Source organism: Lissotriton vulgaris, chromosome 7, assembly GCF_964263255.1.
Source record: "Lissotriton vulgaris chromosome 7, aLisVul1.2, whole genome shotgun sequence".
Classification (NCBI taxonomy): Eukaryota; Metazoa; Chordata; class Amphibia; order Caudata; family Salamandridae; genus Lissotriton; species Lissotriton vulgaris.
The window spans coordinates 1,682,949,974-1,682,977,116 of record NC_141695.1 but is presented as its reverse complement, the minus strand read 5'-3'; the positions used below and the strand labels follow the sequence as shown (position 1 = coordinate 1,682,977,116).

General features: G+C 43.2%; 1 protein-coding gene across 1 annotated transcript in view; it reads left to right on the top strand.

The window, feature by feature from the left end:
- Positions 1-27,143, top strand: part of RGS19 (regulator of G protein signaling 19) — a 284,177-nt gene that overhangs the window by 205,885 nt on the left and 51,149 nt on the right. The window contains exon 3 of the mRNA XM_086932792.1: positions 3,406-3,542. Within this exon, the coding sequence (XP_086788918.1) occupies positions 3,406-3,542 (137 nt within the window). The remainder of the gene's footprint in view (positions 1-3,405; positions 3,543-27,143) is intronic.

The following is a 27,143-nucleotide window of genomic DNA, read 5'->3' as shown; positions in this document are numbered from 1 at the left end:
TGGAGAAAAAGGCACAGAGAACCACCAACTTGTTAAGGTGGAAATACAGTGGCAAATTTGGTGCAAACTTTGGATTTGTTCGAATTTTCCCACTCTTTTAAAAGATGTCAGGTCACAGAAAACACTTCTTGAATTCCTTCTTTGCAATGCCTCCAGGAAAAAGATGTATTTTCCTGTTATTCCAAGTAAGAAATAAAGCCAGCAGAGGCTGACCCCATTTACAACAGAATTGCGGTACTTGGTTGGCATAGGGTTCGAACTTCTGGAACTCAGAGAGCGCTTGACAGACAGCATCTGCCTGATTGTTGTGAAGACCTGTCAAATGCTCCACTATAAGGTCACTGTTTTTGGACAGTGCCCAGGCCCACAGTTGCTTAGCGTCTTCTGATAGAGCGTGTGACCTTGTAATTGCGATGTAATGCATTATCGTAGTGTTGTCCGTCCAAATGAGGATTGATATGCTTTGCAGACATTGAAGGAAAGCCTGTAGTCCCTGTAACAAAGGTGACAGCGGATGGCAAGGTGGTGACCGTCAATGATGTGGTAGAGACTGACCATGACGAAGGGGCCTTGGTCGACAAAGTGACCATAGACAAGGAAGGCATAGGCATACATTGTTCAAGGATAGCGGTTGAGGAGAAGATGACTAGGCCTTCGTCACCACAGAGAAAGCTGCTGAAGGTACTGGTTTAGGCCGGAAAGGAGATAAGAAGACATTGGCACCACCTTTTCAGATGCTGAACGGTCAAAGGCTGCATCAACAGAGGAGTGCTGCTTTTTTGAAGCGGAAGTATTTTTGTAAGGAATGTCAGGCACCTACAGCTGCTTTCTTTTATGCACCTTTTCTTTTGTTGCAGAAAATCTCATAGTCTCACTTCTAACAGTCTTCTCTAAGAAGAGAGAATTCCCTTAGGCAGGGCCAACTCTCTTGTGCTTTAGAAGATTTAAATCAAAACACCTGTCTTGGAGTTTTAGATGTGAAAGGTTTAACTAAGTCACAGTTTGAAGCCTTATTTTACGGACTAAGGAAGTAAATGCAATTGAAGTGCTAATCAGCAGAAGATACCTTAAATCACAGGATTCACAGCTTTAAAGAAACATTTGTTTCTCCTTCTGAGGAGAAGGTGACATGACTAAAATTTCCCTTAGTCCGGTAGGAAAATACCCAGAAAAACCTCACTGTGAACTAGAGGTTGGAAACTAGGCCTGGGAGTTCGCTCAGAATGTCAAAAAAGCACATCTCTGAATGGTATAATGTGGTAGGAATGGGAGTGCTGGTGCGTTCACATGACTGGCTGAAGTTTGGGGTTGTTCGATGATGTGAATGTACTACTCAATAAACACTGTTCTTAGGCCAACCCTGTTTTGTTACCATTTTTACATTATGTATTGCTGTTTCTAACTACCAGGCATTCCCTAATTATTTAATGAAGAGTCCCCAAAGAGGCCCCCTTGAGCTACTGCCACCCCTTTAGATGACGTCAGATCCTCCCAGCTTAGGCTCAACGAAAATAAGGAACGATCTACCACGTTCTGTAAATAGGGCACAATTAGCATTACCCCTGAAAATAATAGCCAGCTGGGCCCAGCCTGGGAGGACATCCGGAGGGATAAATGACCCCTCCGCCATATCCAGTATCTTCGTGAGGGACTGGCACATCCAAGAGTTTGTCCTGCCAAGAAGGCCAGGACTGGTCAATTCCCTTCTTAGGGTCTTTCATGTATTTGGCAAGGAATGTAGCCATCTTGGTAACCAGCTATGGGGTCATGACAGCTTTGCCCTTCAAAGAAGGGCGAGGATACTCCGCTCTAAGGCGGTTCCTGACCTCTTTATAAAGGGGCTTCCCAAGCCTAGCTGCACCGTAAGACTCTACATTCACGGCCGGCTCCCACTCAGAGGATCTCGTATGGATTAAATCTTCTGGGTCCAGGATGTCATTTAGAGGGCCCTGCATATCAGCAGCGGCAGAGGCAGGAGGGGAACCTTCGGAAGACAGGCTCTACAGCCTCGAATGCTCCCCTTCTGCGTCCAACTCAGCTTGAGTCATCTGGGTCAGTATATGAGAGATGAGAGGGGGCTGTACCCAAGGCTTAGATTCCAGAAATGGCTTATAGCTGGGGTTGGTCAGAGTATGGTGCATCTCGCACAAATAAAGGCCTGTTTAGCCTAACAAAGTAATCAGAATCCCCTAAGTGATGATGTTTGTGCTTAGACTTGCCCAGATTAGCTCCTGACTGCCCTCTAGAATGTATGCCCAACAGACTACCAAAGTCTTCCATCCTGTTCTCCATGCAGGCCGTAATGCAGCCTGTATGGATAACATGCGAAGTGTACATAGCTGTTTGGCTGGCCCTAGATGGCCGGCCAAACAGCCAATGCGCACTTGGAGTGGGCAAACTGCCCGCAAAAAGCACGTTCCTTTATTTACACTTCATAAAAGCAGTGAGGCAACGCTCCTCCGCCTTAGCGGAGGAGCCGCCACCAAATAGGTTAACACATCTTATGTTTTAATAATCTTGTTTAAAAAAACATACACCATGTTTCCATTTAGGTTCACGGCGTCGTAGGAAGCAATACTAAAATGTAAAATATGGTGCCCAAATGGTGTAAACATACACAAAAGTAGGTGTCATGTTAGGATTTCACTGCACCCGGTGACATGGCTTTTTGCTGTCAAATGAGTGTGGAAGTCAGCAACATTTGCTTCTCGTTGATGCAATCAATCTATTGCCTCCCCGCGGATTTGTCTTCCTCTGGAACCAGTCTTTGAAACAACTTTACATGTAAAAGGCACATCAAAATATTAAAACTGCTTTTGTTCTGTAGTTACAAACCTATACCAACATGGCACTGCTGGAACGTGCTTCCAGCTAGCCCATTAGGTAGTTTCAAGTAGTGTCCTTCCAGTATTCAATCCCTGACGAGTTGTGAATTCAAATATTTGCTTGATTTTATTTTTCCTCCTTTACTGATCTATGTAACATATATTGTCATGAATGTCATGCTATAGTGACAAAACCATTGTGGGTTTTCTGTTCACATTTCCTTAAGTTGTTGGTTTTATTATGAGTCATGGGAAACCTAGAGTTATTTACCACGTCCAGTAAATAACTCCAGGGATTGGGGATTTACCGGGAGGGGTAAATACCACCTATTCCGATTTTTTCAACGTTAGTGTTTAACGCGTCGATTACAGTATGTGTCACATTGAAACTGTACATTTCCTCAAATAAATTGGCCACATTTTTGCTGGCAAAATGTCTCAGGGGAAAATTGCATGAATGCATTTTGACACATAAGATAATTCACTCAGAACACTACATCAGAGCAACTGGGTGATATGTGAATAACTGGGGCTGACACTGGATAAAGTTTTAACTCTTGTTTACCCTTCCTTTCTCCAGTACACTGGACCGGATCCGGAAGAGCGTCAGTCTCCAATGTCCCGGCATGACCCTTCTCCAACGATGGTGCAACCGGCCAGCAATAACCGTCCCAACGCCTGCTGCTTCTGCTGGTGTTGCTGCTGCAGCTGCTCCTGGTACGTTTCAAGGCTGTGCATGAGCGGGAACAGGAAGATTACCTAGGGTGATTTCTGGTGTTTACTGATGACATAGAGAACATATCCTCCAATCAGAGCCAGGCAATTTTCACAGACCACGCGGCTGTGTGCAGACAGGACAAGGAGCAATGTTGTATGATGTCAAAGGGTTGTATGATGGAACCATGCATGCTTTTATCATACAACACTGATAGTTCAACTAGCATGTCATTACCACGTTTTCCTTTACCCCGCACGTTGTTACAACGACGTGCCTTAGGGAAGCACTGGACTTTGGAATACTATTATTTACTATTCCAACTCCAGTCTGGGCAACTGTAGGGAATGTATTGGACTTAAAATCCAACACTAAGTTCCCTTAAGCAAGTCATTGTAACGGCTTGCGTGGTAAGGGAACGCGTTGTAATAACGCGTTTGTTGTAGGGACCTCATTGTAAAGGTACTGTGTCGTTCTGACTGCGTGGAAAAGGGTATATCCCATGTCAAAGTCCTCGGGTGTGGAGGTTCCAATTAAAATAACTCTCACTCTAGTTATGAGAGGGGTTACACTGGAATGGCCATGTTAACACAAATAGTACTGTACTTTACAATACTGCTGGTAATATTTCCACACTTTCAAGGCAGGTGACCCTTACTGATCATAGAAGTAACGATTGAGGGGTTCCTCGGAGCGCTATGTGCTGCCTTACGCTTGCCTCAGATCACCTAAGGTGATCACAAAAACTTACATTTGGTCGAGTGCGAATTTAGAGTCCAATCAAGGAAGGGGAGGCCCTGTCTAAACATATGTAATTTAGTTCAGGCCTGAGACTTGAATTGAAGATATTCTAGAACTGCTACCCCAGTTTTGCGTCTGTGTCGCAGACTTTGTAAGAACCTCTGGAAGCTCAGGGTTGCACTTGTAAGGCATAGGGTCCTGGGTCTGTCATAGCAGGGTGCCCTATTTATGTACATTACCTTTTTACCAAAGGGATTTCTGTACAATACATAGAACCTTCAGTTTAATCCTACCCTCCAGGAGGCGTATTAAATAAAGTGCCCAGGAGGCACAACAGGCATTTGCGCCCGCTTTGTGCGCCCCCGGTGCACTTTGGTATTACAGAAGGGGCCACAGACGCTTGTGCAGCCCCTTCTATAATACCGATAGCGCTGGCGCATATAAAGCGCCAGCACTATCTTCAAGGGGGTGTTCCCTAATTCGCATAGGGGCATGCCCCAAGCAAATGAGGGAATCCCTTTGCCTCTGCACCCTGCCGTATTACCGACGTGGGCACAGAGGCAAAGAAGCCCTCAGGAGGTGCACTGAGAGTGTGCCATCTAAAAGGTGATGCACTGTCCGTGCGCCCGCCTGATGGAAGGAGGGGGAAAGGGGGTCCCATGGACTCCCTTGACATCCGCTTGCAGGCAGGTGCAGTCACTGACTGCACTGACCTGCAAGGAGATCTCTAATCCCCTTCAAATGTTCAGGCGGGTTGCTGCCTGCACTGTAAAAACACAGAGCGGCAGCCGCTCCATTTCTCACAAGAATGCGCTGCCGCCATGGCAGCATGAGTTTGCGGATATCCTGAGAGGAGCACCTTCAAGGTAATAGAGCGCATTTTCACCTTTTGCACCCAGTGCACCTTTATAAAGGTGCACCCAGCGCATACAATGAAAATGCGCAATTACCATAATACAGCCCCAGGTGAGCTAGCTTTGTTGTTTTCGCCCACACAATGTTGCTTAGTACACTCTCATTTGCTGATTGTGGCCTGGGTAATGTGAAAAAATGTTACAGATTTTTGTAGTGTACCGTGTGTATGGGAATGCCATCTGAAGTTAACGCTGACGTTATCGGTATTACAGAAGGGGCCACACAAGCATCTGCAGTCCCTTCTGTAATCCCAAAGTGCCCCGGGTGCATGCAAAGCGGACAAAAACGGCCATTGCGCCCCTGGGGTACTTGTATAATACAGCCCCTGGGGTTACATTAGAAAGATATAAATGCATGAGAAGACTGGTGGCCCTACAGTGAGGGGTCCACAGTACGTTCGGTACATATTGGTGGCATGCCACTTTCAATTCCAGATAGTCCAAGCATGTATATGCAATATTTACACAGCCCTTTTATTAAAGGTTCCACAGTCCTCAGGGCTATTGCACTGCCATGCCTACTCATTTCCTTCTGTTTCTCCTCTTATTCATCATTACCATTTTCCTTCTCTTGCTCCTCTCATTTCTCTACTTCTTCCAACCTCGTCTTCCTTCCCATCCCTCCTAGTTCTATGTCTGCTAGCAGGAAGGAAATTATGAAGGAGCATCGACTGTTGTGCGGTTTTGAATATGAAGTGATAGAGACAGCTGCCACTGCTCTTAACTTCAGTCTGGATCATGAGGTATTCAGGCCCAGAGTTATTAATGTTTTGCATTGGGGTTGGGCACTTTTATGGCGCAGCCCCAATGCAAAATTCTATTTGGCATTTGCTGAGCAATGCAAAGCCACTTTGCGTGATGTAGTAAATACAAAGAAACACACTGACTTGCATTACTTTGCGTCGGGAAGGCGTTCCATGGTTTGTGAATAGGCATCTGTACGCAGCTACCTATGGATTTCGAAACAATCCCCAATTTACTGATGTGAGTAAACCTGGGATTGTGCAAAAAGCAGTACGCCTCCTTCCCCTTCCTGAAGCAGGAGTACCAAGAAGAAATATCTGTATTTCTCTTTGTTACTTCCCCTTTCTATGCATGCTGCATTCTGCAGCACACATAGAAAGGGGAAACTGCTTCTAAGGATTGTTTTAGGGCACAAAGTTATTCCTTCCTGCACAAAAACAATTCTGCCTTTAATGCAGACATCCTTGCACTATGATAAGAGAACCTGTTGTAAAAGCTCTGGAGGAGTTTGAGTAATGGAAGCTTAAGCCCAATAAAAAAGATGGTAATAAGGCCCTCAACTATATTCTGTATGAGCTGTAAAAGACAGACATAGCATGATTTACTTACTTTCTAAAAGGGAATGCAAACTGTTTTTGTACACCACTGGGGAACGGAAAAACGTGCGTGTCTGCGTGCGTGAGTGCGAGGGCTTTCATTACGGGTCGTTTAATACGGATCTATGGTCTGAACTTTCAGATGGAAGCTGGGCTGTCCACCTGCTCTGCCTTCCTCAGCAAGCTGTACACAATTTTGTAAAGAGGAACACTTTTTTTAATCTGAAAAACGCAGAGGCACGGGACAACTTTGCAAACAGGAACGAAAACCTCTTTTCTGCGGTGTTTCGGTTTGTGAAATGTAGTCCTTAATCCTATAATCGGTTGAGCGAGGGACAGAGCTAAGAGTATATGAACTGGCTTTCTTGCAGCCCTGCACAAGCTTTGCATAGGACTGATCGAGTTTTTGGGCCTTACTAAAGCTTTAGCCCGCTGTCGCACTGTATACCGTACTACAGAGTGAGCTTTGGTCAGGTCGTTGCTCACAACTGGTTGGCTTGCTTCCACTCTAGTCCAGATTCAATGGCTTTCCTCCCCATTCATTGACCAGTTCTGCTTTTCTCCAGTTTTTTTTTCAACTTGATGAGGTCAATGCTGCTGAAGTCAGAGTACTATTGTTTCTAACAAGCTTTGATGGCTCAGCAGTCCATGAGAGTGCATGTCCAGTTCCATTTTCAAGATGGCCGGCTGCCACTAGTGTTGTTGAAAATATTGAAAAACATTGGTATTCAACCATTACTTTCACTCAACTGAATTAATCAGTACATGATCAATATTTCCACATAATTACGAGGTATGTCTCTCAGATCAACCTTAAACAATAAATGTGCCAAATTTACAAAAGAGCAGAATGCAACAGCAATAATTACAAAATCAGGGACAATTTTAATTCATTATGTTTTCAACTATCTCTGCATTAGAAGCTTTTAAGGTTGCCCAAAAGAGAGCGTGCAGGAAATGGGAAAATGTCAGGTGATTAGAAGAACAAGTTCAGACAGGGGCATAAAAATATTCACAATTTTGTTTATACAGGGTATCGGTTACACAGTTCACCGTCCTACAATAACCTGTCCACCTCACTCATTGACTTGCTTAACGTTCTGGGTCTTTCTCAGGTGGTATGATCCCCCCTCTTGTAGGGGACCACATACTGGAGAATCATCTTCACCAACAACAATTCTACCACTACTGACTCTCCTACTGCACTTCCGTGGTTTGATTGCCACGCTGTTCCATTTGCTTTTCAACCAGTCAGCTAATTATCTGTCATCTGACACACTTCAGCCCCTACTTGTTGGTAGATCCTCGTCTAAGGTCACTTAACCGAATTTCTCCCAGGCCTTGTTTGACCCTCCTTCTGCATCACTTCCTGGCGTTTCTTTTACTTTGATTCTATTGATATCACAGCGGCAGCAGAATCTTTTAATAACTGGATAAATTCTGCGTGGACCTTAATACAGAGATTAAAACTCCCAGACAAGGCAGACAGCTTCCCCATTTCAGTGGTCTTATAATGAGCTTTTGATCGCTAAAAAAGAAATGCAAGGTTCTTGAAAGATCGCAGGGGAACTACTGTCCCGAGACAAAAGCCTCCTACAAAATAACAATAAAAGTTTACCAAACCTATTTGTTAAAAATGTTGCGCTAACTCTCCCACCAAAATGAAACCTCCTAGAAATTCAGCTTAAGGTTTTGTTTTTTAATTGTGAAACATGCTTAATCGTAAATCCTATAGGACGACAGTTCCTCCCTGGCAGGCATGAAGTGGCATCACGCTTTTCTTTCCTGATAAAATTGCGAAAATCCCTATTAGCTTCGACACACAGCCATCTCCCAACCACACTGAACTTTCTCTGTCTCTCACGATTCAGAAGCCCAATCCCACTTTATAAGCCCTCAATCCCATCACCTTCCAAGCTGTCTCCTTCTTCACGCTCCACAATGAAATCTGTCTCACTACTTGATCCTTGTCGTCATCATACTTCCGCCCTAATGACCGATGCAGTCAACCCATCTTTGCTGATCTTCTTGATCTCTCTTTATCCTCTACCACTGTGCCTGGAAACACTTCCTTTGCCACAGAAACACAAAGCCAATCTGACATATGTGAGCAACTATCTGTCTGTCTCTTTGCAACCACTTCCCTCAAAGATCTTTGAGAAAGAGGGCAAAACCCAACTCTCTCTGTGTCTTGAATCCACTATTTGCTGTATTTTCCTCAGTTTGGTTTTAGACCCTTACTCAGTACGGAATCAGCAACATTGTGGAAAATGATCTTTAAATCCTCCTAGGTCAGGTAGGCTCCACATCCCTGTTCTTAATTGATTTATCTGCAGCATTTGACACAGCTTCATACTTCATCTGGATTAAGCTTCTTTGTGAAAATGGCATATTTTGTCTAGCACTAGACTGGTTTGAATGTTGCCTATCCACTTGAGGGTAATCTGTGATGTTGTTTCCATACCAGTCTGAGGAGATACCGATTTCTTGTAGAGTCTCTCAGGGCTTTTCATTGAGCTGACTCTTTATAACCTCTGTATCTCCCCTCTCGCCAAGTGGATTAAATCGTTTGGATTCAAGGTGATGTCTTAAGTGGATAGCCATATTGTGGTCACATTCTCAGGTAGCATTGTCTAAACCCTGGAAGGCTTTTGCTTATGCATGTCAGCTGTTGCTTTGTGAACAGGAGCCTATGTTTAAAGATCAACAAGGATAAAACTGAAGTGCTTCTCTTTGACGGTCAGGCTTCGGCATGGTCTCATGCCTGGCGGCCTTATAAGTTGAGCCCCAATCCCTCTCCTTCAGCACTGGCCAAAATAGTTAGGTATTATCTTTGACCATAAGCTTTCTTTCTCCTTCCAGATCAATTGCACTACTTGTTATTTGCTTTGCCACCGTCAAATATTGACGAAATGTGTTTATCTTCTTCCACACTGCCAGAAAAACTGGCATTCAATCTCTTTGATTATTTTTTGCCTGTCTTATGGTTATTCCGTTGATTTAATACTCCTAGTTTTCTCATTAATCATTTACAGATTTTTCACAATGAAGCAGAGGGTACCATTCTCAAATTGCCACTCCATCAATCGGTTGTCTTATACCTCAGAAACCCCAATTGGCTTCTGATTTGGAAAAATTCTCTGGTTAGGCCATTTGTATGACATTTTGATCCATCCACTATACAGGCCTTAGCTAAACCGTAAAATCATGCCCTGTCAGCCTAAGTGCACCTTGAGATTGGCTACCACTAGTCTGTTTGTTGTGCCTTCCCTGAAAAGATAGAGATTGGGAGGATGTTTGTTCACTTTTCTGCCTGCTTGGTGGAACTCTCTTCCTGCAGATATCAGATCACTTTCATCACTCATTTTGTTTAGAAGAGACTAACAACTTGGCTCTTCCAGCTCTCTTAAACTCGCAAGTGAGTATGGGTATCATTGTTTATCACAAGACGCCAAAAAAGCCCCTCAAAATTGAGATGGTGAATTGGCCTTTTGGCTAGATGTGGCTGTCAGGGAAACAGTGCTTTGTGAATTTGTGCCCCAAGGCCAATGTTGCAACCTGTCAAGAGTCTTTTTTGCAAATGTGGCCATGGTGAAACTGCCATTAAGCCTCCAAGAGGCTGCTTTTTAGCCAGCCACCGTGTAAAAGAATTTGATGAAAAGGACTATCCACCGTGATAGGGTCCACCTCTGAACAGCCTTGTCTTTTTCCACACTAAAAAATCCCACAAAGAGTTGATTATCCTTGCAATTGCCCTTTGAGAGGTCGATGTATAAGCTTTGCGCTATCTTAAGGTCAAGGTGTTGGGGTCTCTTTTGCGGGGTGAGTCAGGGAAAAAAACACTGGCAGAATGATTAGCCAATGTGGACGGGAGTCACAACCTCTGGTCGGAAGGTAGCACAAATCTTCAGTACCAATTTGTCTAGAAAGAAGCTGGTGTAGGGCGGTTAGACCGCAAGCACCTGGTGTTAATTCATGCTAACATAATTGGAATGAGGGAGATGCATTTTAATGTTAAGAGCCTTAAGGAATAGCTGTGCATACCCTCGAAACGGATGCAAATAAAACTTGTAAAGACAAAGTTCAGGTTCCATTGAGTTATAACAAATGGTTTGGGGTGAACATGTGAATGAAGCCTTTGACAAAACACATCACAATCAGTGACTTGAACAGACTGTTGGTCAGACAAACACAGAGAGGTTAAAAGGACCGACAAATAACATTTCAGCATACTCACTACAAGGCCTCATTGGCCTAGATGTGCTCTACAACTGACTGCAGCGAGTCAGCCTTCAGCAACTATTCTTTGAGGTACAGTAATATATGTACTCCAAAACTACGGAGATGGCCAGCAACCACTGCCAACATGTTTGTGAACACTAGAGGAGCCAAGGTGAAACCAAACGGTAGCACAGAAAACTGAGCATGTTCTTGGCCTACCATGAACCTAGGCAACGCCTGTTGGGCTGCAGGACAGGTATGTGAAAATACATATCTGCAAGTTCAAGGATGCATCAAGCCCCCTGCATTCGGAGATGACAAGATCTAGGCCAGAGTGAGCACATTGAACCTGTCATTCCTCGCGAAGGTTGTGTTCAGCGAAAAGAGTTCCAAACCAGACCTGAGGTCCACTCTTTTTCAGAACAAGAAAGTAAAGTGAATACCATCCTTCCCCCTTCTCAGATCTGGTACTCAATGATACCCTTGGGCAACCTTAAGTTGAGTTCCTGCAGCAGGACTGCTGAGTGCTCCTGTAAGATACACTCCTATACCGGGGGAGTGTGGGGTAGGGAGGAGAGAAAAGGCACGGTGTAGCTCCTTTGAACAATCTGTAGGACTCACTTTTCCGCAGTGATGGTTCTCCACCCACGAGGAAAGGCTGTATTCTGCCTACCAGCCAGACATGAGCCTGGGAGAACCTGGGAGAATAAAGTGAAGTGGCTTGGCAGCCTCTGCAGCAGGTGAGTAAACATTTGAGGACTGCTGCCTCTGCTGGTTTGAACGGTGTCTACTACGGTCGCAGCTGCAGCACACAAAGGTCTGAGCTGGCTCTTGCCGTACAGGTTGGGAAGGCTGGTGCCGTCTGTAAGCTAACTGCCTGGAATAGCCATTGAATTTTCAGTATTGGTGGGGAACAGAGGCGCAACTAGAGCCAAATTTCGGGGGGGGCTGAACCTTTAATCAGTAGGCAGAGTGGAGCTGCAGGGCCTCCAACAAGGGGTGAAACAACAGCAAGGCCTAATTAACATTCAAATGGTCTTTTAAAGACCTGTGAAACGCTCGGGTGTGGCTGTGTGTGTGCCCGGGATCTGTCTCATCCCGGGCTGCCACACACGACGGGGGGCACTGAAGCTCGGTGAGTCCAATGGGTGTTGCGCGCCTGGTGGGGAATATGTTTAGCTGATGTCAATAGCCCTAGAGAACGTACTGTGGCATAGCTGTCCTCAAATCATTCCAATGACGAATCAGCTTTCTCACTGAACAGAGTAGAGCCATTGAAGATTTGGCCCTAAGGGATAACTGTAGGTCTCCAGAAAACCCAGTTGATCTCATCCAGGTATTCATTCTGAGCACAACATCGATGCTAATAGCTCTGTTGATGCAGTTTGTAGTGTCCTTGTCAGCCCAGAGCACATACCGTGCTGCATCCTGACCATCATGTATTGTTTGGGTCACAGAGGCCCTGAGGTTTTCCAGTCCGGCAGGCAAGATTTTTCTGTTCATATCCTGTAGTTCATGGGTGTACCTACCCAAAACAAAAATTATACTGACATATTTAAGAGCTGGACTAGCCAAAGAAACAATTCCCTTGCTGAAATCGGAAGTCTGGGTCACTGGTTGCTGGTCTGTGTCTATGACCCATCATCACAGGTTGACTGGCGGGCATGAGCATGGCTTGGACCATGCAGCCAGAAGGGCAACCGTTTTCATTAAATGGTGATAATGAATCGGATGAAGCTTACCCTGCTTGAACAACCTCTGCTAATACATTTGTTTTCCTCTCAATAGTGGGCAACTGCAATACTAGTGTCTCGGCTGCCCTCTGAACCGCTGCCGCCACCATAGCACATTCCTCTGTTGGTGGCCCAAGTGGAAGGTCAAGTTCTGACTTCGGAGATGTATCTAGCCCACTGGTATTTTTTTAAATCAACGTACAATCCGTCATCAGTATAATAAAGAGGCAGCAATCTGTTCCCTTCTTCATTAGTGTTCTGGGAGACATTAGCATTCCACATTGGGCCAGAATTGGAGCCAAAAAAGAGGGCAGTTATAAAATTACAAACATTTACAACCTACAGTTGGCAAAATAATATACAACCCTTCATAAAACGGCATAGCAAGGATTTTCAAAGTGCAAACCTTCTACGCCAATGGTTTGTCACAGTGGGTAGACAATACCAAACCCCTTGCCTACTACAGTAATCTGTGAGATTTCCTGAAACAGTATTCCTGCCTGCAAGAGTTAACAAACTGTAATGAAAATCCACCCTTAAACACTGACAGGTTTTAACAATCGCTTTTTCACAACAATTAATTCAGGCGTACTAACTTTGTCATAACTGTGCATAACAAACATGTCAGGCCGATATCCTTGATCAGTGCTTGACACCATAACCAACGTAGTCCTGCTATACTGATAATACGCTTTACCACCAGGCAAAGCATGCTATACAGCACTCTTTTCCAGCAGAAGCTCACAACCTCTGCCTAATCAAAATCTGTTCTCAAGGGAATAAATATTTGGGCGGAGTAAAAGTCTCTCACTCTACAATCATAAATTTACAGTTGGCAAATCATTATACAACCCTTCCTAAATAGCATAATAATGATTCTCAAGGACATATCTTCTACCCCAAGGGTTTGTAACAGGAAATGACCAACAGCAAACACTTGCCTTCAATGGTAATCTTTGAGATTCCCAGTAACAAGATATCTGCTTTCTATGTGAATAAACGTTGAATCACAGCAAGCAAGAGACCGCATTAGTATCCATCGGTGTAACTTCTACCCCACAAGCTTTCATCCACTATCCTCCATTGCCAATAATCCATATTTTCTTTTTAGAAAATCCACACAAAAATGTAATGTGCATGCTAACACCCTTCCCAGCATAAGTCCCCATATTGCATTGCAGTGTTCTATCATACCCCAGTTTCTGCTTTTCCATCAGTAAGAGAGGACTTTAAAACCCTACCTTCTACTGAGGTCTCTTCTCCTGTCACTGATTTGTGTTTTAGAGGTGTTCCTTTCCAGTCTTGTACTGGCAGTGAAACCTTTTAAGAGCCTGGTAGTTCTATTGATGCCTCCTCGAGGGGAATCTTTTAAGTCTGTGGATGAGCATTTCTTATTTTTAAGTTGTGTGGGACGAGCTTGAACATATTCTATGGTACTCGGACTTCGCCCTGGCTCTATTTGCCCCTAAGTGCTCTCATGTCGATCTCAACTGGAGATCTATGATTTGTTTCAGTCAGAGCAATTGGGTAGATTTTTTGCACAATTATTGGGCCATAGATAAATCCAGACGACAAAAGGCTGGTGTTGTCATGGGGAGATAAATAATAAAGGTTTCACTGTATCTTGGTCCTGTTCATAGATTTCAATGAGAGGGGACCTGCTTTATTTACCAAAGTGTGGGGTGCAGGTATGTGCTGGCTTGGTGTTTATCCACCTCAAGTGATTCGGTTTGAAAGCTGACAATAACTGTTGTCACTGGTTACCAACACAAGCATGCATCCACTTCACATCAAGCTACATAAAACACAAGGCTCCACAATGTGGACTTCTGTTTTACCCCCTAGAGAAACTACACCTCACCGGAGGAGAAAGATTGACAAGAGTCAAACCAGGACTTCTTCTGGCGGTTCCATAAACGGAGATGAGCAAGAACGCAAAAAAGGGCCTTCTCTTAAGTAGCCCCCAGTCTTAGGCCCTAGATCCATGAAGACATCAGTAAATCGTAACCTACTCTCCTTCAAAAAAATCTTAAGACTTACCTTTTCATTCTCATCTACAAGACAATCCTCTCCTCCGTTCTCCTCCTCCTACCATCTTCGATCTTTTCAATACAATTATATTGTATTACTGTTGTTACTATCCTGTTGTTCAAAGTATCGTAACTTTATTATGTTCTCTGTAAAGCACTCTGCTGCCCCTGTGGCTAGGTCTGTGCTTTATAAATACTACAAATAAAACAAATTATTATAAATCACCTTTGGGCATCCCTAAGCACAGTCATATTTGTGAGCATAGAAAATATTCTTGGGCCAATTGTAGGTGACTACTGCAATATGCTTCTGGCAGGAATATCAGAGGAACAAACTTCCATCTATACATTTCTCATTATGTAAAGCAGTGTAGTCATGCTCCTTCCATTACTAAGAGGACCGCCCAAATGGTTCCTATCCAAAGGTTGTGCAGAGGACCCCAGGGCAAACATTAATCACATCTAAATCCTCACCAATAGACAAAGATGTTGACTGAAACATAACAATTACATTGACAGAATCAGCTTTTGCTGATAGAAATATTCGCTTGCGTGCTTGCATCCAGGTCCTTGGCCAAAGCGTTAAGTGGATTTAGATCCTTATGTACAAACATCACCCAAGATAGCAGGTCACTATATTGTCTATACAGATCAAAAATAAAGCAGCAAATGCTGCTAGTGCAGATAAAGTGGACACGGAACAAATCCAGTTTCATAGTTCCCGTAAGACATTGTGTAATTGTAGGGCTATTTGTAGAGCGCATGGATGCCTAAGGTTCAGAGCGCTGAACTTCTCCTTCTAAATTTCGTTTTCACTGCCAACTGGTGTCTTTGGTTGTTTTCTGAAGATTGTAAGTGAAGGTTGGGAGCAGGGAGCTAAATAAAGGGAATTAGCAGCAGCAACAACTGACCTTCCGAGTAGTCAAGACAAAAAGATGGTTGAGTGAAGATCCCAATGTTCACTGTAACAACTGAATTTGGAGGTGGGGAATGGGGAATCGGGGGGGGGGGGGGGGGGGCGAGGAGCACATGGCTTTGTGGACAACAGTGAGAGATTTCAACATGATTCTTTACTATGCCGGTATTCGTTTACTTCTTGAATCAAGTCTCCTGCAAGTTAAATATACGCAACAATGCAAGAGCAAGAAAAAGAAATTATGTGAAACAAGTAAAACCCAAGAACAAGATTACTTTGTAATACCAGTTTTAAACAAAACATAATCTGCGTTAAGTTCCAGGAGTCAGACAGATCCTCCAAATACCAATGAAGAACCAAAAGGCGCATTATAGCTAAAAACCCATACCATCATTCAAACGCCACAATTCATTCTACATCCCAAACTCTTTTACTATCCACCAAATACCGAAATGAAAGCATGGCTTCAACACACTAACTGTCCTCCACATTAAAAAATCACCATTTGCTCCAACACCCACACCTTGTTATAAGAACCAAAAATGAATTAATGTTCCAATTTCCACACCCTCCATCAATTACTAAAAACTAACCAATGTTACAACACCTATAACCTCTTCTCAAACCCAGCCAAGGCTACAAGACCGAAACTGTCATTGAAATGATCTTACTTCTTTTTGGAGTATTTCGCCAGCCTCTGTAGGACTCCCAAAGAGCATTGTACGCAATCCAAACTACTCGACTCATGACTCATTTGCTTCCCCAAAGTCTTCACTCAAATAGTGTGTGGACAAGTAAGTCCGTAACACAAACAGAGTCTCTGCAGCAGTCAGCCTAGCTCTGGTTCTGCTTTGCCAGCGTGAAACGTTTCTCTTTATTAAAGATCTCACAGCCCACCCAGGACCATCTGATTGCAAAATGTGAACAAATGTAAAGGCAGGAAGATGCGCCCTGAGAAAGCGTACGTGTGGGGGGATACGGTTTGGTGCCAATCAAAAGCTCTCCATGTCAGTATATTTCAGTAAGTAAGAAAGTCAAAACAAACAAAATGAAATGTCAACCAATACAAGTTGTTAAATATATATATATATATATATATATATATATATATATATATATATATATATATATATATATATATATATATATATATATATACGTTTATTTAAAAATTTCATTTGCCAAGAGAATCACAACATTGCGTATGTCCCACCCAACCAAACGGGAGAAAGTGGTTTAAACTGCAGAAGTGGCATGCATCATTGTCATGATAATCAAAAAGACAGGTAAGAGAGTTGAGGGCCTTCTTATCGGATCATCTTGCAACTTCTTTTTGATTTCCATTTAAACCTATTTTTAATCGTAAAACATTTAGTAGAGGCCTTTAACTTAAAAAAAAAAACACATTCAATCGTCTAAAATGCTCCTATCAAATTCAAGGCACAATATCAACAGAGCACTTAAATGTTGGAACTTTTTTTTCATTTTCTCCCAGTTATATTATAGAAGTCCATCATAAAATTCACTCAAATGGTGCAAGCCTCCTTTTTTGCCGGAGCGACTATTTTGATGTCAGTCTTCTTTTAAAACTCCAACCACTTTAAGACAGATACTTTTATTCTCCTTGGTAATAAAAATACATTCTCCTTGGTAATAAAAATACAAACAATTCCAAATAAATTATAATTCTCTGTGAAACATTGGGTTATGCATCAAAGTATTTTATAGTACCTTTTTTCACGGATGCAAAATTGCATCTCTCATTTAATACCTTGGAAAATGTCTTAGCAAAAGGGAGTTTTTATTTGACCAAAATGTGTCTTGCAGTAGACGGCCCTATTTTGGAACCCAGGCAAATCTCCCGAAGAATTCAGAATTTTTGGTCCATTCATTAGCCTGCAATAATGAAACATAGAAAGGAGACTATGAATTAAATTTTAAATCATCTTCCAAACTACTGATTATATTTGTAGCATATAACACTCTATAGAATTCTAATAGGGACATGTCACTGGGAGACTCGTAAGCATCTTACCAATGTTTCCTAGGTGCAACTCGAACATGGATTACAATTGATAAACTGGATAAGAACACTTGCAGGTCTATTGTTCCTTTGATGTCACTTCAATTGTACCAGAGACAGTTTCTAGTACATAGTTACATTTCTTGCTATATTCGCAAACATGTTATTTGTTCAATGATTCGTCCTTTTAAGGGAAATAAGAATGCCTATTATTGAACCAAAAGACATTTTATCATGTTCTCACACCACCTCGCCCCTTGATCTTTAATCCTTAAATGACGAATGGAACTACTTATCCTCAAGAGCACATTTGACTGTCTATAAGGAATTACCCCCACTCTTTTTGGGTAGTGGTCAGACACAACAGTTCTGTGTAGCAAATCGTGAACATACAGGCAACCACTGCAAGTTTAAAATGATGACATCCCCAACATAAATGTAGTGTTTCACTTGTCCCTAAGCTGTTTCCCCGCCTCCCCTTAAAGAGCTTCATTGAGCTACCAAAAAAAAGATTTTATTTTAATGTTGCGCATCAATTGGACTTAATTATCACAACAATCATGAAAAGTTGTCAGTAGTGAATACAACTATTTTAGATTTAGGACCGAAAAACGGTGCCCCTTGTGTATGAGTGGATGTGTTTTAAATCAGTAGACCTGGAGGAGGAAGTATCATTGCTGACCCAGTTTGTCTAAGACATCAGTTGTGAATATGCTCAGTAGTAGGGTTCCCAATACGCACCCTTATATTTAGCCGTCCTCTGTTCACATCTTAGATTTTGAGCCAAACCTGTTTAATTGTACTGTAAGACACTATATCACACACAACCGAATTGATTAAATTCATATATAGCTGAGCTTAGTTCATAATATAAATCTCAGCACCATAAATGCGTTCGAGGGGTCTCTATAGCTCACATACATCGAGCCACCCTATACATTAAAATGCTTGTTTACAGGGTAAAAAAGGTGAACTTGAACACATGATAAGGTGTTGTATGAGATGAAAACTTGCTGCACCATGCCAATTGTTTTAATTTTCAATCATTTGCAGATGTTAAAGAAACCTCGGTAAATGCCTTATCTTTAGAAATACTAAGGGAAATAAATCCATGTAGGTTAACAGCCTGGAGTGCTCATTATATCTGAATGAGTATCTCTGTGCTTCTTATCCAACTACCAGGCAGCTGACCCACAACAATACTGTCATTAAACATCAGTGTTCCCAGATTTATCCATCTTATCATGTCAAATGTTATCATAGAACTTCAACCTTATCCTACTGCATATTTGATCTGTCCCTTTTTTGCATCCCTTAACTCTGTCTTTGTGATTAAAATCCCTAATCCAATCATTCCTCACCTGGTCTACCAAAATGTGAGCCTTTATTTTAGACAATTCACCTGCCAGTAATAGGATCGCCATTGCCACCAATGGTCCGCATCTGATTATACTGCCTGATCACGCACAGCTCTTTCTTTAATTCCAATAAGTGCTTAAAAAACGGTGTTCGTTTCCTAATCCTGCTCCAAACGTATATCCTAACTTTTGTAGTGATAACTTCTTTTCCTTGAAATACTCCCACTCAAACTATAGGTTTTCCAGCCTACTAGGAAGCTGCGGTCTACCCCACACTTCATAAGGAAATCAGCACCTCTATCAAGTTGCATAACAAATCTTCTAAAAGGGACAAAACACCAAAGTTTCCTCACACACATGATCAACATGTACCTTTATTTCTGGTACATCCTGTAACGTTTCATTCCAAAGAACAAACCCCAACCTTGGGATGTGGCAGAATTCACCAATTCTCCACTGGTATCTGCTAACTCCCATAATCCACTTCCTTCACATTGTTTTCACTTTCTCTCTATTAAACAGTTAATCTTTCCATTGTACTCCAGTCACCCACCAAAGCCAAAATCAATCAGCAAGTTACCCTAAAAAGTGAGAACTCAATTTTTGGGCGTTCGCTTGTAAATTAAAGGTCCAAATCCTAGCCGGACCCTTTATCTTTTCAATGTTTATAAAATGAGAACTGTGTACTCATTTTTTCAATGCCATGAAAGTACAAACTTGTAGCAGCAAAACTATATATTAACTGATGTGTTATTATTAAGAAACAATTGAAACAAAAATGCCAACAGAAAACTTAAAACAAGCATTGGCAGTGCCAATAGGTCTGGCTTTAAAGGAGTGTAATATGGTAATGTGAAACATTAAAATAAAATAGGATGGTAATGAATATATGTGTGTGGAAACAAAGAACTATAGAATTATAGTAGTGTAGATTAAGAGGACAATTGACAGTTGCACTGTCAAGCCAGACTTAAAAATCCATGTTGGTTAATCGCAGCTCTCCTCCAACTTGTGCTGCTGCCAGAGAAACACAAACATCATAAATTATCTAGTATCTAAGACACTTTTAAGGCATTACAACAGTATGTATGTACCATACCTGTAATTTCAAGCTCAGCCAGCTGAATGAATAAACAAAATGATCACAGCTGTGCGGAGGGCTAGACCTTTTTTGTGGAAGCACACAACTTCTGTCCAATCAAAACATATATTCCGGCCTTCCAACATGTGGGCAGAACCAAAGCCCCTCTTTAGTGATACTCACATAATTGTATGGCGACAGCTCCGCTGTCAAGCCAGACCATAAAGACAGACAAATAGAAGGGCTGCTGAGAGGGTAGAAGCAGGTATGGTTTGTGGGGGTTTACCCTTTTAAAAAGAACACAATAGTGAGTGGTATTACCAATGGTTGCCCATTTCTCTCCACCAAACACACTGACATTTTTTTAAATTTGTATGAATTTACAATGACACTAACAACATCCTATTTCTAAAATTTAACCGCATCGCTGCGGCGGTTATTTTTCCCCTACGCGGCTTTTTTCTAAAAGCCGCGTAAAATGACGAGCTCAGCTCGTCATCCGCACACGCCCCCCATGGCTGATGACGAGCTGAGCTCGTCATCCGCATCGAAGGGGTTAAAGACTACCTCCCACCCTAATTACTATGTTTTTTTTAAAAGGGAATGAGATCAGGTTGTTTAATACCCTTCACACAGCCAACCCACCCTGACCCACTAAAGCATAGACCTTTCCTTATAAGGGCAATTCTATATTCTCTCTCTCTCCCAACCTCCGCGGCTGTTCCTCTCCTTTCCATTCAGGAGAGTTTCCTCAGGACCAGGCCCTGGTCACCCACAAGGCACCACCTCTTATGGTCTTTGATGAACTGCAGTAATACCAATGACATCATTCAACACTGCTTCCTTGCCAGGGCTAATGAGAAGAGGGGTATGAGGTGGCACCAAGGGTGGCAGGTACTTTTCCAGAGTTCCCAGGGAAGTTTGGTGAACCGATCAAAGTGAATTAAGAATGAACCTTTTAGGCGGGTGATACAGGTTTGAAAAGAAGGCAACCGCGCTAAAATCTATGGGGCATTTTGTTTGTCAGGAGGGCAAATATGAGTGAAAAGAGGGTAACATCAGCCAAATGAGGTTATGTTTGTATGTATGCAAAGGAGTGGACAGATTGTAATAGAGCCACCGCCGCATCACGAGTACTCTCAGGCTGGGTCTGGTGACTTAGTGGACAAATACGCCCACTGTAGGGGCCTCTGTTTGATCTCACGGTCACAGGTTCACTCAGCCTTTCATCCTTCTACGGACAATAAAATGAGCGCCATTGAGTTGGGCAACAATAAACATGTTATTCGGCGCCAAGATGCTCACGTATGAATGTGCACTTTACAAATACAGGTTATGTTTAGTATCAGTTCGTGCTCTTACATACTGAAGCGAGTCTCGCTGATGAGCATTTGTCAATCAACTCAGGTAATGTTTTACGATGAATTTTGTTAGCGATGGACCGCTGTCATCAGAAGGCCTCTTGCCACTGGCATTAATGACATGGTCAAGAAAAGCAGAAGCCACCATTACCAGAACAGCAGGGTTTTAAGAGCTTTACTGAAAGCAAGATGGTCGGACATAAGTTCAAGGTCTTTGGGAAGCTTCTTGCAAATGATAGGGACACAGACGGAAAAACGGCATCAGGTTGACTTCGATGAACGAAGAGTTCTTTTTAGGGTGGTGTCTCAGCAGGAGACAAGGCATAGATGACACCGTTTTGAAAATAACGCGCTGTTGAACAGGAAGCCAGCGTAGAGATTTACGGACAGCAGAAGTTGGACTAAAGCAAGGAGCTCCTAGCGACTTTAAGCAGTGAATCAGTGAGGATTTATGTTTAAATATAGACTTACAGAATACCGGCCTAGATCCTATTATCTTTGTACCGCTAACGTAAGCACACTGGTGGGATGTGGGAATGGCCCAAAGATAGATGGGCAGAATGTAGGTTGTCACAAGGACATATCGGATCCAGGGACTATAATTTCCGTTTTGTCAACGTTGAGTTTGAGCCAATGTAGGCAGCCTTGTCCTCTGATGGAGTGCGGCCATTCTCCAGGAGGGAGAAGCTTTAGATACTTCTGTCTGTAAAGATAGTTTGTTTGGGCGATTTAATAGTGGCTTTGAACTTGTAAAATGTTGATTTGCATATGATTTAGCGGTCCGAATCATGCTTTCACCTCCAGTAGAAGAAAATTGGCATCTTTGAAGCCATTTGTTACAGTTTGGCGCCCTCTTGTGGTGATATTTTTAGACTGCTGGTTACACTACCTCTAATGTTGCTCTGACTGAGCAGGCATGGGGTGGGGTGTCCCTGCATACTTGACGTTTTGTGGACTGTGATGGAGATAATTTAATGCGTGTCCTGCATTTTGGAAGATATTTTTCTTTCTTTTTTTTAAATCCCACTAACTAGCACTTCCGTTAGGATTACTTAAACTTCAGCGTGATCCTGAGTAAAAGAATTGCGCATAACTGAATACAATGGGAAGCATAGAGCCTCTCTTGTGGGTATTGTTTCAGTCCTTTAGCTCTTCTGCCCTCGCCCATTACAGCACCGCGTAGGAAGGCCCATAACCGCCCGTGACGCGAATGTTGCACTTTTCAGAAAGCGCTTCATCGATCGCCCTTTTGAGAATTCCACCCCATGATAAGAGAAATATATCTGATCATCCCAAACACAAACAAAATGTTCTCACCATAAACAGAACACCTTGCTACTTAATTAACTATCGATTCCCAAGCAAACAGCGTCGAAGCAACAGTGCCATCATGTGGTCAACTTAAAAATCATCAGCCACTTATCAAAAGTTATAATTACGGGATCAAGTACCCTCCCATCAAACATCACAATGATATCGCGATGATACAGAAAAACGAGGAAGTGTCTATATAGAGGAACGAGAAAAAAGTCAGGCTTACTTTATAAAGTCCGATGTGACGTGCATTAATTACCTCCTCATCCGTCTTCCTGGATGGAGTCCCCCCATACCCCCCCCCCCCCCCCCCCTCGCTTGAGATCCATCTCCCCTCCGGCAGAACATGTCCCTAGTCGAAAATCAAAAAGTTCCACCAAAATGGCCACCATTACCCAGGCACCACCGCAAGAGGGGAACACACCATGTCACATCCTGTGTGTTTTCTTTCTGGCAGTAGGAACTGCATGCTGAAGATCTGCTGTCATTTAAGTGTGGATTCTGTGGTCAAAGCAGAATCTTCTCTTTCTGAATGCAGTTTATCTACCTGGGAGGGAGAATGGGCCTGCTGGCCAGCTCGGTCGGAGGTTTCCTTCATCAATTTGAATGTGTCTCTCTACCCGAATTTTTCAAGAAGTACCTCGGACACTCGGCGTCCCGTGGTTGAAACAGTTTGCCGCTGAGGGCAATGCATTGCTTCCCCGCGTTTACTCCCTGGTTCCCTCTCCCTAGGCTTGGGCAACGACTGCTCTTTCGATTCCCTGGCCAGGGGGCCTGTTGCACTGCTTCCCTCCCGTCCCTTGATTCCCAGTTGTAGAAGATACTGGTCAACCATTCTGGCGGTTCCATGGTGGTCTCAGAAGTCGTGGTACCCTTTTTTCCTTGAATTGGCTGTTTGTCCACCTTGTTTCTTTCCTCTCCACCCCTCCCCCTTGAGCCCACCAATGCTACCTCAGTATTCACTGCAGCGCCTCCATTTCGGGGTTTAGCTGCTGAGAGGTTGACGCCTTTTGCGCAAGGCTGTTCAGTGGCGGTTGCGGAGTCGATTCAGTTGTCTCGTAGGCCGTCAACTCGTAAGTCTTATGATAGCGACTGGGGTCATTTTGTGAGATGGTGTGCCGCAATTCGAGTTTTTAGGGGAGACTGTCTCTTTGAGGTGGTTCCTCTGGCTTCCATCCTTCTTCGCAATTTCTCACATTCTCCGGTTCCCTCCTGTGATTTGCCCTTGGTGCTCAGGTCCTAAATGGTCCTCCTTTCGAAACACTGACCTCTGTTCCTGTCAAGTTTCTAACCGAGAAGGTGATCTTTTTGGTGGTAGTGTGTTGAGGTAGACAGGGAGGGGAAATTGAGGCTTTGTTGACAGTTTCTCCAGTTATTCGTTTTTTACTTTACAAGGTTGTTCTGCTACCTAGTCCTAGTTTTTTGCCTAAGATCCCTTCACAGTTTCACTGCTTGGAGGATATTGTTTGGCCTGTTTTCTTTCCTGATCCCTCTTTGGTGGAAGAGTTGGCTTTGCATTCTCTTGATCTCTGTAGAGCTTTGACCATCTATCTAGAGAGTTCTGTCTCCTTTTGAAGAGTTGACTCACTGTTTGTCACTCTTGGGATGCCTGATAAGAGATCTCGCCATCTAATTCCACAATTTCTCGGTGGATAAAGTCCACTATCATGTGAGCCTAACGGGTCTCTTGGTCGGACGCTCCTTCTCAGGTTCAGGGGTAGTCCACCAGGGTTACTTCAACTTCTTGGGCGGATTTTAAGGGTGCATCAGATATCTGTGCTGCGGCTACCTAGAAGTCTCCTCACAACTTTCTCTCTCCCTATTGCCTGCAGTTGGGTGGCAGTTTTTCGGCAGCCTTTAGAAACAGTGTTCTTTCTGCATTTTCGGATGCCTGACCTGTTTAGGGATTGTTTTCTTTCTTTTGTATAATGTAACAGGAGTTTTCTAGTTTGCCATATCCACGCATGAGTAGCTCATGCAAGCCAGGTTTTTTCTTTGCATTCTGGGAGCCTCGCCTTGATTGTACAATAGGCCAATCAGGATTACAAATCCCACAATGCAAAGAAAAAACTAGTTGTGCATGGAAATGGAAGATATGGAAGGTCTGGGAGTGTGCATTATCCAGGCAAAGGTGATGTCTTTCATTACCTGCTTTTGAATATGCATCTTATCTAATTTAGTTCCCCCCACCTTCTCTCCGCACTACCTACAAGCAATACTACCTACTGTTTTTCATCCCAGGCACTCTGTAAAAGGCTGCTTCATGTGGCGTGTGTGCCTGCTTAGCCTCTTTTTCTTGTTTCTCTGCTCTACCTCCCTCCACTGTCCAAAGAAACCTTTGTTTCTGGCAATGTGTACTGCTTTTGTTTTTTGTTTATTACCTATGTGTAGATATAATGGCTGTACACAGGCTTTTCCTTAAAACTTTATAAAAGAAGGGACAGAGTGGATACTAATTGGCTTTATCTATGAATCGGGAAGATAAAATAGGGGCTTATTCACAGCCTACATTTTGTTGTAAGTAAAGCAGTACTACAGTAGAATTACTCACAAACTACAAAATAAAAGTAGTATTACTCTCAAACTACAAAATAATATTCACAGACCTACATGTAGAGACCGCCCCCTCTCCTACCTTGTCTATGCGGAAATGTAGTTGAATGCCTTTATGAACGGGGCGTGGGATGTAGTAGGCCGGGTACAATTGAAATTACGCTGGCGGCATTTGTGAAATTCGCACAATCTCGCGAATTTACGCATTGCGCGAATTCATATCACTGTTCTTACTCGCCTGTGAACCCGTGTAAAAAAAAAGTCACACAGGAAACTGGTTTGCACACAAAAAATGTCTCATCAATAGAAACATTTTCTGCTCCAACCAGTCTTTTTTAACTGTTTTTTACGCGATGTGTGCGCTTGGGTAAAACAAAAAGCTTGAAATACCGATAAGGCAAATTTAGTGACATTTTCATGGAATTTTGTGAGATTTCGGGACAAAAAAAGTATACAATTTAGCTATTTAACAGTCCTCTGAAGGAGAGACGATAGACAGGTTACCCTTCTCTTTGGATGGGTGAAACATCTGTGTTGGTTGTGATTGGGGATTGCTACAGGCCCACTGGCTCAGCAGGGCTGCCTCCGCAGAGTGATGCATGTTACTCTGTTACCTGATTGGGTTGGTAGTGTATGTATGTGAATAGCTCTGCGGGCGATCTCCAGTATTTCAACTCAATACATGAAGTGATATGCCCCTGAATTTTCGGCCGTATGTGTAAAACTACCCGGATGTATTTACGGCAGTGCTTAATTTGTAAAATATTAAGTGCCAGGGCTCTGATCAGGAGGCCACTGCAGCTTGCACCACCCATCACCCTTGTCATTGCTGCCAAAACAACTACTAACCATCTCGATTGCATGTAATTGCGACAGTTCAGATTATTCCAGGTGCCCAAACATAAAGGGATGGCTGGAGAGGCAGGTATTAGCAATTGTTTAAAGTATATTGTTTTTCTACACAACTGTTATACTGCTCATCTCTAAATTACATGAGCAGCGCCACCTGGTGGCAGACTGCCCTAAGTGTGATGTTGACAATTAGGTGCCGGTGCCAAGCACTGAAAACCAATTAAGTGCCGGTGCTCAGCACTGGAAAGCACTGGCTCAAATTAAGCACTGATTTACGGCTTTATCCGGGAAATGAGCAGGCTTCTCAGACATTAGCCTGTGCATTTGAACGTGTTTACGTCAAGTTCAGAAAAGTATTATGTTCCGTAGTCTGATTTCAGGGTTCGCTCTCAGAAATTCTACCTTGATTTGAGACATCACAGCCCACGGACCTAAACCTTGGGGCACCAAAGGTTGTGACGTAACAGGGTAGTTGCACCACATTTCAGAAGTGTACAGAAAATTCTCTGGAAAGGTTGTACAAAAGTGCACTACTGCAACTGGGCCACAGGGTACCGGAGCCATTTGTCCAGGATTACAGAATGTGTCTGTGCGCTATGCGGGATCAGAACCCCTGGTCTAAGGGGTGCAGGTTCGGCAATGTAACCACATGTTCCCGCACATTAATACTGTAATTGTCCTTCAGGTTAAAGTCGATGTCATTATTTATAAGAGAATAATTCATCTGTTGCACAATTAAGAATCATGTTTTTCCGCTATCTAATCGATTCGGAACATTGGTATCAATATCCAGCAACTGGCTGCAAAACTTCAATTTGATTTGTTATGCAGCAGCGCCATCTGAAGGCTATCCCTGATACTGCTTCCTGCCCAAGATCCCATGGCGCCCATGGCCGAAGTCCACGGGAAGCAGAGAAATTTACATTGTCCTCAGTAATATCCCAGTCTACACCCTCTCCAGTAATCTCCCACTGGGAAATTACTGCAGGAAAGTGGGAATGTGAAGGCACTTCCCCTCTCCCAAAAAATAGTGGGGGTTCCGGGGCATATTATCAAGAACAGTTATAAAATTACCGCCGCTTTAGCGGCAGGAAACTGCCACTAAAGTGGCGATAATGGCCTTGATAATATGCCCTCGTGAATTCCCATAGCAGCCCAGGTTAACA